The 12,170-nt window shown below is 55.7% G+C and overlaps 3 protein-coding genes across 9 annotated transcripts in view; 2 read left to right on the top strand and 1 right to left on the bottom strand.

Moving 5' to 3' along the window:
• Window positions 1–6,803, top strand: part of PPFIA4 (PTPRF interacting protein alpha 4) — a 34,685-nt gene extending 27,882 nt beyond the window's left edge. For 5 of the 7 annotated variants that reach the window (XM_017735532.1, XM_017735536.1, XM_017735535.1 and 2 more), the window contains 8 exons: window positions 287–313; window positions 1,216–1,391; window positions 2,100–2,197; window positions 2,806–2,981; window positions 3,207–3,275; window positions 3,845–4,022; window positions 5,140–5,227; window positions 5,665–6,803. In XM_017735532.1, coding sequence (XP_017591021.1) covers window positions 287–313; window positions 1,216–1,391; window positions 2,100–2,197; window positions 2,806–2,981; window positions 3,207–3,275; window positions 3,845–4,022; window positions 5,140–5,198 — 783 coding nt within the window. In that variant the 3' untranslated portion in view covers window positions 5,199–5,227; window positions 5,665–6,803. The remainder of the gene's footprint in view (window positions 1–286; window positions 314–1,215; window positions 1,392–2,099; window positions 2,198–2,805; window positions 2,982–3,206; window positions 3,276–3,844; window positions 4,023–5,139; window positions 5,228–5,664) is intronic. The other 2 variants (XM_017735538.1, XM_017735533.1) reach the window with 1 other exon arrangement.
• The window catches only part of ADORA1 (adenosine A1 receptor), a 50,010-nt gene that overhangs the window by 1,089 nt on the left and 36,751 nt on the right, over window positions 1–12,170 (top strand). The window contains exon 2 of the mRNA XM_008634652.2: window positions 784–789. The gene's annotated coding sequence lies outside the window, so the exon portion shown is untranslated. The remainder of the gene's footprint in view (window positions 1–783; window positions 790–12,170) is intronic.
• On the bottom strand, window positions 7,109–12,149 carry MYOG (myogenin (myogenic factor 4)). Its single transcript, XM_008634653.2, has 3 exons — window positions 11,596–12,149; window positions 8,539–8,620; window positions 7,109–7,680 (listed from the first exon to the last, which is right to left on the bottom strand). The coding sequence occupies exons 1-3, from the start codon at window positions 12,142–12,144 to the stop codon at window positions 7,559–7,561; spliced, it is 753 nt and encodes a 250-aa protein (XP_008632875.2). The 5' UTR covers window positions 12,145–12,149; the 3' UTR covers window positions 7,109–7,558.

The following is a 12,170-nucleotide window of genomic DNA, read 5'->3' as shown; positions in this document are numbered from 1 at the left end:
CGCCTTCTCCTCCTCCTCCTCCTCCTTCTCCTTCTCCTGCTCCTTCTCCTCCTCCTCCTCCTCCTCCTCCTCCTCCTCCCTGTATTCTTGGTCAGAGATGGGGTGGGAGCCAGGCCCAGCGGGGTCAGGGTGTCCCCAGCACCCTGGGGACAAGGCTGAGGTCCCCAAGCCGTAAGAGCGAGCTGTGTCCCCTCTGTGTCCCTCCATGTTGAGGGGTCCCGTGCTCAGGGCCAGCAGGTACTGACTTCACTGTCCTTTCTGTTGACATGCTGCGTGTCACACTTAGGACACAGAGGAAGGCAGCTGGGCACAGGTGAGGTCCCCGGGCCACCCCTGTGGCATGGGGTGGGCGGTGCATGGGGTGGGCAGTGCGGGGCTGGACATCCCAGGGGATTTTTGGGGCTTTGATGTTCACCGAGGCCTTGGAGGCTTTACCTGCACCCCGTGGCTGCTCCTCTGGGCCATGTCTCACATACAGGGTGTCCTCCTGGGCCCCTCTCTGCTCCAGGCAGTGGCTTTTCCTGGGACCTGCTCTGTGGGATCCAGAGCCTGTGTTGAGAACCCCCCAGTGGTGTGACCACCCTGCATGGGAGCAGGATTCCAGCTGCATAGACATTTACTTTTCACCTATTTTGTAGCCCCAAATCCATACTGATCATTTTTATGAACCAAAAAGGTGGGAGGAAAGAGTCCTGCTTGGATCCATCTCTTCTGGTTTTATCCCTCTCAAAAGCTTTACTTTCCTTCTGGTGGATTTTAATTCATTTTCAGACCCAAAATCAGTTTGCAGTGGAAGTGAATGGGTGGGTTTTTTTCCCAAAACTGACCTTTTTTTTTTGTTTTGAAGTCATAAAATAGAGATTCTTAAAATAGAGATTCTTAAAAATCAGTTGGGGATGCACTGGAACCTATTTCTCAGTTGTTTCATCTTTCAATGAATGTGCTTTTTCCAGAGGCAGCTGCTCATAAAGTCCAGTTATCCCTTGCCCTTATTTTTGGCTACTGCTTTGTCTCCTGCGGGGACATGAGTAGGACACAGACCATGGCCAGCAGGACTGTTCCCTCCAGCTCCTTCAGTACCACCCAGGGCTCACTCCTCTGGCCTGGGCTTGGCCTCAGGACAGTGACCCTCCCAGGCTGTCACCGATCTCCTGGGATCCTGCAGCTCCACCAAGCCCTGGGTTCTCCCCAGCTTCTCCATGTGCTTCTCTGCAGACATTGGCCTATGGGGACATGAACCATGAGTGGATTGGGAACGAGTGGCTTCCCAGCCTGGGTCTGCCCCAGTACCGCAGCTACTTCATGGAGTGCCTGGTGGACGCGCGCATGCTGGACCACCTCACCAAGAAGGACCTGCGGGTGCACCTGAAGATGGTGGACAGCTTCCACCGGTGAGTCCAGCCCCCAGAGCTCCCCAGCGTGCACGTGGAGCAGAGGAGGGGGGGATTTGATGGATTCTCCAGTCTTGGGCAGCCCTGGGTGGCTCTTCCAGGCTGGACTCACAGCCCTGGGCTGGGGCAGCTCTTCTGGGCAGAAGTTCTCCTTCACCTCACTCCCTGCTGCAGAACTGCAGAGGAGCAGGCCTTTGCCTGACTGTGAAGCAAACCACGGGCAAAACTTCAGGCTCATCCTGCCTGGTTCTCCACTGCTGTCTGCCAGCAGCCCAGTGGGAGAAGGCTTGTGCCATCCCAGCCATGGCTCCAGCGCCGGGATCCAACCCTGCCATGGGCTTCCACTGCCCACCCTGACCCATGGGCCTGCCAGGGTCACCTCCAGGGGTGAGCCCTTCAGCCTGGAGCAGCCCCCATGGGCTGGTCCCCCCTTCCCTCTCCGGCCACCAAGTGTGAGGATCGTTGGGATCCGTGCGCTCGCAGGCAGCTGGAACAGGCTCAAACTGATGGAGCGGGGAATTGCCGTGGAAGGGAGAGACATTCCCCATTTTCCCGCTTTGGGTTGTGCCTGTCCCAACCCACCCCTGGCCTGAAGCACCTTTTGGGTGTGTGGGGAACATGCAGAGAGGGGTGTTCCTACCCAGGTCCCTCCCAGCCACGTGTCCTGGAGGGCTGGGTGACCCCTCGTGTCCCCTCGTGTCCTTGCAGCACCAGCCTCCAGTACGGCATCATGTGCCTCAAGAGGCTCAACTACGACCGCAAAGAGCTCGAGAGGAGGCGAGAGGAGACCCAACACGAAATCAAAGGTCAGCACGCCCCATCCAGCTCCAGAACAGGAGAAGAGAAACCTCCCAGGAGATACCCGGGGCTGGTCTCTCCTATCCCTTATTTTTAACCTGTTATTTGTCAGCCCACAGGGCTGTTCTCCAGAGGCACCTCCGTGCTGCTCCAAGTGCCTTTATCAGCTGACCCCAGGCAGGCATGAGGAGAGAGGAGGGGAAAGCAAAGATGCAGCCTGAGCATCCCATGATCTTCTCTGCCCATTTCACTGCTCAGGACACCCCCAGCTTGCTCAGCCTCCCCTTCCTCATTGCTGTCCTGAGATTCCCTGCACATCTGGTTGCTGCTTGGATTACATCTCATTATTGATAATGCCCCTAATTACACCAGCAGCCGTGGCTTCTTAGGATTAATTTTCACAGTTGTTTTCTGCCTGTTATTTCAGCTTTGAGCTCGGTAAATTGAATGGAGCTGTTCCTGGCACTTGAGCTCCTGGTTTTGCTGCTGGCTTGGGAAGGAGAGTCCCAGGATCAGCCTGTGGCAAAGGGACAGGGCCTCAGGACATGCCCAGATCTCCTCAGAGCCGTGAGTGGGGTGTGGGGTGGCCCTGAGCTGTGCCCTTGCTGTCATGCAGATGTGTTGGTGTGGACCAATGACCAGGTCATTCACTGGATCCAGTCCATCGGACTGCGCGAGTACGGGAACAACCTGGTGGAGAGCGGCGTGCACGGGGCCCTGCTGGCCCTCGACGAGAACTTTGACCACAACAGCCTGGCCCTTGTGCTGCAGATCCCCACCCAGAACACCCAGGTAGGAGCCAGCATCCTTGGGGGATTTTGGAGGAGAGTGGCCAGTGTGGGACATGGCTGTGGTGTGACCCCACCAGTGTCACGAACCCAGCTCTGCCTTTCAAAGCAGAGCTCTCCTATGGCCTGGGGGCTCTTTCTGTCGCACTCAGGCTTTCCTAGCATGGGAGTTCAGGCTGGATGTACATTCCCCACTGATGGGGGATCATAATTTTTTGGTTAATTGCAGGCTCGACAAGTGCTGGAGAGGGAGTTCAACAACCTGCTCGCCTTGGGCACGGACCGGAGGCTGGATGATGTGAGTGCCAAACCTCTCCATGTCCTATGTGACTGGGGAAGGACGTGGGGGTGCTGGTGGCTGAGAAGCTCAGCGTGCCCCGGCCACGTGCTCTGGCAGCCCAGAACCCCCCCGTGTGCTGGGCTGAGCCCCCAGCGTGGGCAGCAGGGCAGGGGGGGATTCTGCCCCTGTGCCCCGCTCAGCTGAGCCCCCACCTGCAGAGCTGCCTCCAGCCCTGGGTTCCAGCACGGGAAGGACCTGGAGCTGCTGCAGCGAGTCCAGAGGAGCTGCTCTGAGGGCTGGAGCTCCTCTACCATGAGCCCGGCATCCCTTGGAGTCTTTACTGGGACTTTTATGTTGATGTCTCCAAGGCATCTTTGCAGGCAGGCTGTGGAGGAGAGGGAGATGAGCTGGAAAGGATAGAGCCAATGCCATGGGATCCCAGCGAGATGTCCTATGTCCTTGGGCCAGTTTGATCCTACACTTTGCTAGAGCTGATCACCAAGGACAGGCCCGCCCTCGTTAGCTGGTGTCTCCCAGGGGCAGAAGGTGCTGCTGGCACTGAGCCCGGGCCCGTGCTGTCCCCGCAGGGTGATGACAAGACCTTCCGTCGGACGCCATCCTGGCGCAAGCGCTTCCGCCCGCGGGACGTGCACAGCATCAACCTCCTCAGCGGCTCTGCTGAGACCCTGCCCGCCGGCTTCCGTGTCACCAGCCTCGTGCCACTGCCCCCTCCAGCTGCTCCAGCCAAGAAAATGCCCCCGGAAGGTGGGTCAGCCCTTCTCCAGAGGGTCCTCTCCCACCCCTGCTCAGTCTTAAGGAATGTGGGGAAGGATGTGCCACCAGGAGAGGAGAGGGATAGAAGGGGAGAGGGAGGAGGAGGAGAAGGAGAAGGAGAAGGAAGAGAGGAAGAGAGGGAGAGAGGGAGAGGGAGATGAGAGAGGCTTGCTGGTCACCCAAGATGCTCAATCCATGTGATCCTGGAGCTGTGGCCTGCTGGAAATGGTTTTTTTGGGAGGGTTTTTTCAGACCTGTGTGTGATTTCTTGGTTATGAACTATGAGGACAAGGGAGGGGCCAGGATTGGGGTGTGGGGTGGGATATGTCACCCAGGGACTGCCCAGTCTGGGCCAGTTTCGTCCATTCTGCCTTCTGGAAACCCCAAAGGGATGTATTAACCAGCTCCATTTGCCTGAGCTCTCCCAGGGCTGGCAGGACCTGCTGGGACACACTGGCTGCCTGTGCTGCTGGCTGTCCTGTTTTATGTCCCAGGATCTGCCTCCACCACACAACTCCTTTCTTCAAGGTGTCTTGGTCACTTCCAAAGCTGTAGGGAGGCAGAAGCTCCAGCCAGGTCACCCCAGTTTGTCCCCTGGACCCGGCACCGTGGTCCCACTGTCCCAAGGCAGCTGCCGCATCCCCACTGGAGCAAAGCTGGCTTCAGCAGGCTCAGAATGAGAATTAGAAAGCTGTGTGTTCACCTTCCAACTCCAAACCTCAGGCCCAGCTCTTCTCCTGCCTCAAGTTTTGCTCAAATGTCCCAGCTTTCCTTCCAGCAGTTTGGATCAAGCTTCTGTTTGACCTTTTCCACCCCGTCCCCAGAAGGTGCAGTTCCCACCTGGCTGAGGACAGTGAAACCTGGGGCAGAACCGCACCCAGACAGGGAGCAGGGTGCTCACTGCCCAGGAGCAGGGATGGCAAGTGGCAATTTCCCAAATACCTTGAAGCCTCAGGAGCATCCGAGCTGGCCAAACGTGGCTTTTCCTCTGACCTTCATCTTCACGTGGCTGCAGTGCACAGATGCTGCTCAATAAACACAGGATTTGGGGAAGCTGGGGGCTAATTGGAGCAGTCACTAATTGCTTTGCTCTTTGGTTCCCTTCCAGTTGGTGCCTCCGGGTCCCCAAGGCTGGAGACCTCCACGGTTCGGACGTACTCGTGCTGAGGGTCAGCGAGACCGGAGCCAGGCCCTGGGTGAGCGCGAGGGGAACCGAGGCCCTGGAGCTGCCTGGGGACCGGGGCAGAGCAGGAGCCCCAGCAGCACCCAGGCAGGGGGCTGCCCTTGCCAAGGTTTGCCTGGCCATGGAGGGCCAGGGAGACCTCAGTGGTGGGGGAGCTGCTGCTGCCCGGGGCTCACAGAGACGATGCAGGAGGGGTGCTCAGCATCCCACCACGCGTGGTTTGTCCAGGCTTGGACAGACAGCTCCACTGGGGACCCCAGGGTGCCATCCCATGAGGGTCCCACTTGTGTGAGGGAAGGATAGTCAAGCACTCCTGGGATCCTGTTGTGCCCCTGGTTGTCCTGTGCCAGGAGGATCCAGTGTTGATTCCATCTGGGTTTGTTGGCCGATGGGTGCACTGGTGGAGCTGAGCCAGCATCCTCACAGGGCCTTTCCCACTTTGCTCCTCAGCAAATCCCCATGTCCGTGTGCCACGTGCTGGCTGCCTTCCAGGACGAGAGCCCAGCCTGTGCCTGTTCCTCGGCCCAGACCCACAGACTGTCACTGCTGTGGACCGACAGGATCTGTCCCTCCTGCTCGTGCACCCCCCGCTTCCCCCGGCTCCCGTGGCTCCTGCCGTGGCCTGTCCCCCACTTCTCCCCGTGCTGGCCGGGCCATGGATGTGCTCCGGATGCTGTCCTGGCGTGGTGCAATCTGGGGAGCAACACAGACACCTGCAAAGTGTCTGCGATGTTTGGAAGCCTCTCTCCTGCCTGGTTCGTGTTGCCAATCTGCCGCCACGGGGCTGCACTGACTCGCCCGAGCCCTGGGCATCAGGAATGCTGCTGCCCACAGGACTTGAAGCCAAGGAAGATTCAGGCTCGTGAAAATCCTCCCTCCAGGGTGGCCGGGCAAGGAGCTGCCCCCGGGGGGGCCGGGGCAGTGCCAGGGCTGGTGCTGGGTGGGATGAAGGGGGCCCAGCACGGGGTGAGGAGGGCGGTGTCTGCCCAGGGCCGGGCGGGCGAGGTGCTGATTTTGGTGCTGTCAGGTGCCCTGTTTGAGGGGGCTGCGCCTGGGACCGCCCCACACGGCTCACGGGGACGGTGCCCAGCGCCCAGGGGAGAAGGGACCCTCCTTGGGTGCCCGGGGAGACAACGGGAGCCCCCCCACCCCCGGGACGTGCCCACCCTTCCCCTCCGGGTGCAGAGGAGATGCTCTCCCCTCCTGCCTCCTGCAGGGGTCAATCCAGGAGGCTCTTAACTCTTCCCATTTCTTCCCCGTAGGGTAGGATCTCTTCGTCTCCTCATGCCACGTTTGCCTTGTGTGGCCCCTATTTCTGATGTGATATTTATTGATGGCTGGAATGACCTTATACTTATCATGTGCTGTCTGGAAGTGCAATATCTGAGAGGCTCTACAGTCACGACGTCTTTTCGGTGTATTATTTGCCTAATACAGTATTAAATATTTTTTTAATTTGAAGAGTCAGTGAGCCCTTTATATCAATGCCCTATTTCTTTCGTCATATTATTGGTACTGCATGGACTCCAAACCCTGGATCGGGTCAGGAAAGGATGTATGTGTGTTCCAATAAACAGGATTTTAAAACAGTGCTGGCTTTGAGCCTTCTTTTTAGAGCCCAAATTAAAAATATCATTAATCTCTGGCTCCCTCAAGATCTTTGGGGCACAGGGCTGAACCCCAGTTAAACACCAGTGAAATCACTGGTCTGTATAGGGCTGACTGAAGTGTGGCACCTCCAGTTCCCAGCTGAGAGACTGTTCCAAGGTCCAGCTGGATTTACTGATACGAAAATCTTCAACCTGGATTTGGGGATTTTGGAACTGGGGAGACCTACACAGGCCAGGACAACAGTAAAAGAAACCCAAGCTGTCCAAACAAGAATGCCTTTATTTAAAAAAGAATCCAAATAAGTTAGCAAAAATAATAATTAAAAAAACCCTAAAAGGCAACTGCACACAGCGTTCAGTAGAAAAGACAGGCGGGCTCCGGGCCGGCAGCACCGGCCACCGGCCAGAGAGAGACCTGAGTCAAGGAGCATCTGGAAAACTCAGCAAAGCGAACCCAGCACACACATTGGCCCCAAACCTGCCCCTCCCCGGCCGGGCAGCGGAGCAGGGCCTGGCCCCGGGAAGCCCCTCCAGGAGCCGCAGCCCCATCCCACCTCTGCCTGTTCTTCCAGCCCAGCGGGAGCGTTCCGCAGGGAGCGGGGAGGGAGCCGAGTGGTGTCACCGTGCAGCCCACGACACCGGAGGGGTGGATGTGATTTCCAGCGGCTGGACCCTTCTGGCATCTCATTCCCACCCCGTTACCAGCTCGAGGAGCCGCCGGGGTTTGTGGCAGCTCAGTTTTGACCCCGCTCCTCCGGGAACGTCACGGCCACGTCCTCCACGGCAATGCTCTCCACGATGGAAGACAGCGAGTGCAGGTTGCACTCCTCGGCTGCCTCGTCGGCCAGGAGGTGATCTGGGGAGACAAAGGGGTGAGGACGCTGCTGGGAATGGGGACTGTGTGCTGGAGAGAGCTCCTCCTGCTCAGGGAGATGTACGTTAGTGCTGAACATGGCTGAGGGTTGGACTTGATGATCTTTTCCACCTGTAACAATTTGTTGATTATTTTCTACTATTCTGTGACCCCATGATCCCTCCCATGGCCAGCGTGACCTAGGGACCTGCTGTCAGCCCCCACCCTGGGGAAGGATGAGAGACCAACAGGGAGGGGAACTTTTGGGCCCTTTATATGTTTTAATCTCCACTGGAAAATGAGATTTAAGTTTCTGCCTTCTGGGGAAAATAACAGGTGGATTTGGCAGGGGTGGGGATAATGGCAAGCATGGGAAAAAAGATCAGCAGCTGCCAAGGGCGTGTGGGGAGGGAAGGGGGGCTGGGGCAGCCATACCTAGTGATGCCCAGCCATGCCCAGCCATGCCCAGCCATGCCCAGCAACACAGCAGCAAAGGCAAGCCAAGGGATGGCAACAGATGAAACCCTTGCTGGGGATGAAGCCACCAGGGCCCCAGGCTACTGCAGCCCAATTTCTCAGCTCCCACGGGTTGGTGTTTTGGTGAAATCAGGGCTGGGAGAAGCCTGAATTGCTGAGCATTGACCAAGGAGGTGCTGGAGGATCTCTGAGCTCATCACTCTGCAGCAGCAGAACGGGCAGAGAAGGACAATTTTCCTTCTGTCCTTTGCTCCGAGCATCTCCTGCCCGGGGGAGGGCTGGCTCAGTGATGCTCTGCTCCAGGGCTGCGCTGCCCCTGCTGTTCCCACTCCCTGCAAGCCCAGCGAGGCCGTGGGATGCCCAGGGTGGCGAGGAGAGCGTTACCTGCAGGGTTGGTGCCGAACTCCAGCTGGCTGCTCCACTCGGGGCTGCAGGAGGAGCTGCCGGACCCGCACTCGCTGGCTGCCTGCAGGAGCCCAGAGCAACCGTGTGTCACCTCCTCTGGCACAGCTGAACCCCACCAGCCACCCCAAAAACACCCCGGGGGGCCCATCCCACAGCAGGACACCCCTGTGGAGGGGGGCACGTCCCTCCCCACCTGGAGGAGCCAACAGCACACGGGGTCCCCAGGACCCATCAGGGCCAGGTGCTTCCTTAACCATAAAGGCTGAAAAACCTCCCTTTTTTTGGGACACTGGCCACAGAGAAATGGGGCTCCCGCTCACTGCAGATAAAAAGGTGTCTCTTTCCCCACTGATTATGAGGAAGGGCTGGAGACAAACAAACGTCCTTGGGCAAAACAGCTTTTTGCTGAGAATCACCTAATCAGGCTCATAAAAAATGACACGAGGGCTGGATGGCCTCAGGCTGTCCCCAGGGGGGAGGGGCTTTGGGAAAAGCTTTTGGCAGTTTGATTTGTGGATTTGGGGCTGAGTGGTTATTTTGGAGAAAAGAGCTGACAGCATGAAAAATGAGACCATTACTCAGCAAATCCCAGAACTCACTTTTTTGGCATGTGTCTTTATCTGGGAGTGGGTGTCAGCCCAAATGTGATTTATATGAGCAACCCCACGGACCCAACTCTTTGTAGTGGACTAGAAATGGCACTTTGGGTCTTCAAGCTCATGGCAGCACAGGATAATTAATTAGCACTTGGACTTATTGCCCATTAAAACAGGAAATTCTTACAGATACGATCTTTTTTTCCCCCAGAATACTGGCTTTTGCATCAATATGTGAACCCCTGGCTACACCTGGGACAAGGGACAGCTCAGAACAGAAGTGACAAAGGCACAGCTCAGCACAGTTTTGGGCACATTTGCAAATCCAAGTGGATTCTGGGAAGTGGAAATTGGATTCTGGTATCCAAGTGGATTCTGGCATTAAAGTGGATACTGGGAAGTCCTGCAAATATGTAGGATGGAGCCTAAATACTTTTTCATTCCTTTATTCAGCATTAAATTGGACTACCTGGGTACCTGCTGGTTTGGCCCTGAAATCCCTTAGTATGGGAGGAGATCTGGGATTCCCTCTTCTGGGCCTCTGAAAAAGTCCCTCCGTATCTCTATCTCTATCTCTATACCTGTATCTATATATCTATATATCTATATCTATACCTATATCTATATCCTTATCTGTATCTGTATCTGTATCTACATCTATATCTATATCTGTATCTATATATCTATATCTATATCTATATCTGTGTCATCTATATCTATATCTGTATCTGTATCTATATCTATATAATCTATATCTATATTTACATCTATATCTACATCTATATCTCTATCTGTATCTATATATCTATATCTATATCTGTATCTGTATCTCCATACATCTACGTCGTATTTATATCCATACCTACATTACTTATTTCTGTATCTACCTCATCCATACCTACATGATCTATATATCCATATCTATCTATAGATATACCTGTATGTCATTTATATATTATAAATCTATAGACAGTCTGTATAATCTTTATCACTATCTAGATTATCTCTATACATTTATATAATCTCTATCATTTCTATCTGTCTCCATAGCTATCATATCCATATCAATTTCATCTCCAGTTTATCTGTATGATCTCTGTATCTATAGAACCCATGCCAGCAATGCCTGTACAGACACACAGACCTACATCTATCTCTCCCATCTGCATCGACCACTCCTCCCTGCACCTGTAGCTGTAGTTTCAGCTCTCTGTGCATTCCCAGATCCAAACCTCAGAGCAGCAGGGAAGCACACGCCCAGCCATCCACAGGAACCAGGGGCAGATGAAAATACCTCTCAAAAACTTGGTTAAATAACCAAAACATTGTGGTGTGACAGGTCCTGGCTCTCTGGGGGTTGCAGCAGGACACGACTACTGCGTGTCCTCATCCACTTCAGTCCTAGAAACCAGAGGTGTCCCTGTGCCACCCCTCTCGTCCCTTCCTCTGCCTGAGTGTGAGCAGGGAGTGTTAATTTCATTTTATATTTTATGCTTTATATTTTATTTTTATATTTCATATTTTCATTTCCATTTTTGTGTTTAGTATTTAATTTTATTCTTTAAAATATTATATTATATTACATTATATTATATATATTATATTTATTATATTATATTTATTATATTATATTTTCATTTAGTTTAGTTCTATGTTATTTACTCCATTTTCACCTTTCCTACCTCTCCCCAGCCCAGGACCATAGTCCCAATACACCCATTCACAGGGACACAGCTCACAGGGATGTGAGCTCTCAGCAGGGTTGGACCATTGTCTCCGTGCCCCCCTGCAGGCCACACTCACACAGCCACCAGTGTCCCGAGACGGCAGCTGGGACAGAGCTGGGGTCCTGTTCCCCCCAGCAGGACCCAGTGCCCCAGAGCTCCTGCAGTGCCTCTGCTCGGGGTTACCCGCACAGGGCATCACCCCTGTAGAGCAGTGTCCCCATAGAGAATCACTCCCCTATGGCATCACTCCCAAAGGGCTTCACCCTGAAATGGCATCAACCCCTTAAAGCATCGTCCCATAGAGCATCACCCACATAGAATGGCACCCCAAAATGACATCACCCCCATAGAACATCATTCCCATATGGCATCAACTCCACAGACTGTCACCCCCATAGGGCATAAACTCCACAGGGCATTGTCCCCATAGAGCATCACTGCCATAGAACGGCACCCCGAAATGACCCCGCCCACATCAGGCATCACCCCTAAATGGCATCCCCTGTGGAGCATCGTCCCATAGAAATTCACCCCCACCGGGCATTGCCCCATAGAGCATCACTCCCATACGGCCTTGCTCCCACGGAGTGTGACCCCGAAACGGCATCACCCCGTGGAGCGTCACCCCCATCCGCATCACCCCATGGGGCACCACCCCCCGCACGCCGCTCCCAGCCCAGGCTGGGCACCGGGGGACAGCCAGGGACACTCACGGCGGGCGGGGCCGCGGCGGGCCGGAATCGCAGGTCCCGCTGGTCCCGCTCCTGCTGGTTGAGGGAGCTGAGCAGGCTCTGCAGCCGCTCGATGTACTGGATGGCGCTGCGCAGGATCTCCACCTTGGGCAGCCGCTGGTTGGGGTTCAGGAGGGTGCTGCGCTTCAGAGCCTCGAACGCCTCGTTCACCTTCTTGAGGCGCCGCTTCTCCCGCAGCGTGGCCGCGCGCCGCCGGTCCATGGACACCGATTTCCTCTTGCACACCTTGCAGGCCCAGGGCAGGCACTGGCCGGGGCAGTGCTCGGCCAGCGCCTCCTTGTCCTCCAGAGCCACCCTGCCCTCGGCGCACAGGGCCGCCTCGGCGCGCTCAGGGAACGCCGCGGGCTCGTAGGCCTGCCAGCAGGAGCCCAGAAAGTTTTCCCCATCGTAAAACCTCTGCTCCGGGAAGAAGTACGGGTTGGTCTCGAAGAGCTCCATGGGCGGCTCGGGGACGTGCGCGCGGCTCGGGGACGGCTGCTCCCTCTCCCCGCGCCAACTGCTTGGTGCCATTTAAACCCCGGCGCTGGCATTAAATC

This window comes from Corvus brachyrhynchos, unplaced genomic scaffold, assembly GCF_000691975.1.
Source record: "Corvus brachyrhynchos isolate BGI_N302 unplaced genomic scaffold, ASM69197v1 scaffold555, whole genome shotgun sequence".
NCBI lineage: Eukaryota > Metazoa > Chordata > Aves > Passeriformes > Corvidae > Corvus > Corvus brachyrhynchos.
Note: the sequence above shows the minus strand (reverse complement) of the source record. Positions and strands in the feature narration are given on the sequence as shown.

What these genes read in the sequence shown, in the direction of transcription:
- MYOG (XM_008634653.2), bottom strand. Translation starts at nt 12,144, where the DNA reads ATGGCACCAAGCAGTTGGCGCGGGGAGAGGGAGCAGCCGTCCCCGAGC. An exon ending in CCGCCGCGGCCCCGCCCGCC is followed by an intron (nt 8,621 to 11,595) that starts GTGAGTGTCCCT and finishes GGGCTCCTGCAG; the next exon opens with GCAGCCAGCGAGTGCGGGTC. An exon ending in GTTCGGCACCAACCCTGCAG is followed by an intron (nt 7,681 to 8,538) that starts GTAACGCTCTCC and finishes TTGTCTCCCCAG; the next exon opens with ATCACCTCCTGGCCGACGAG.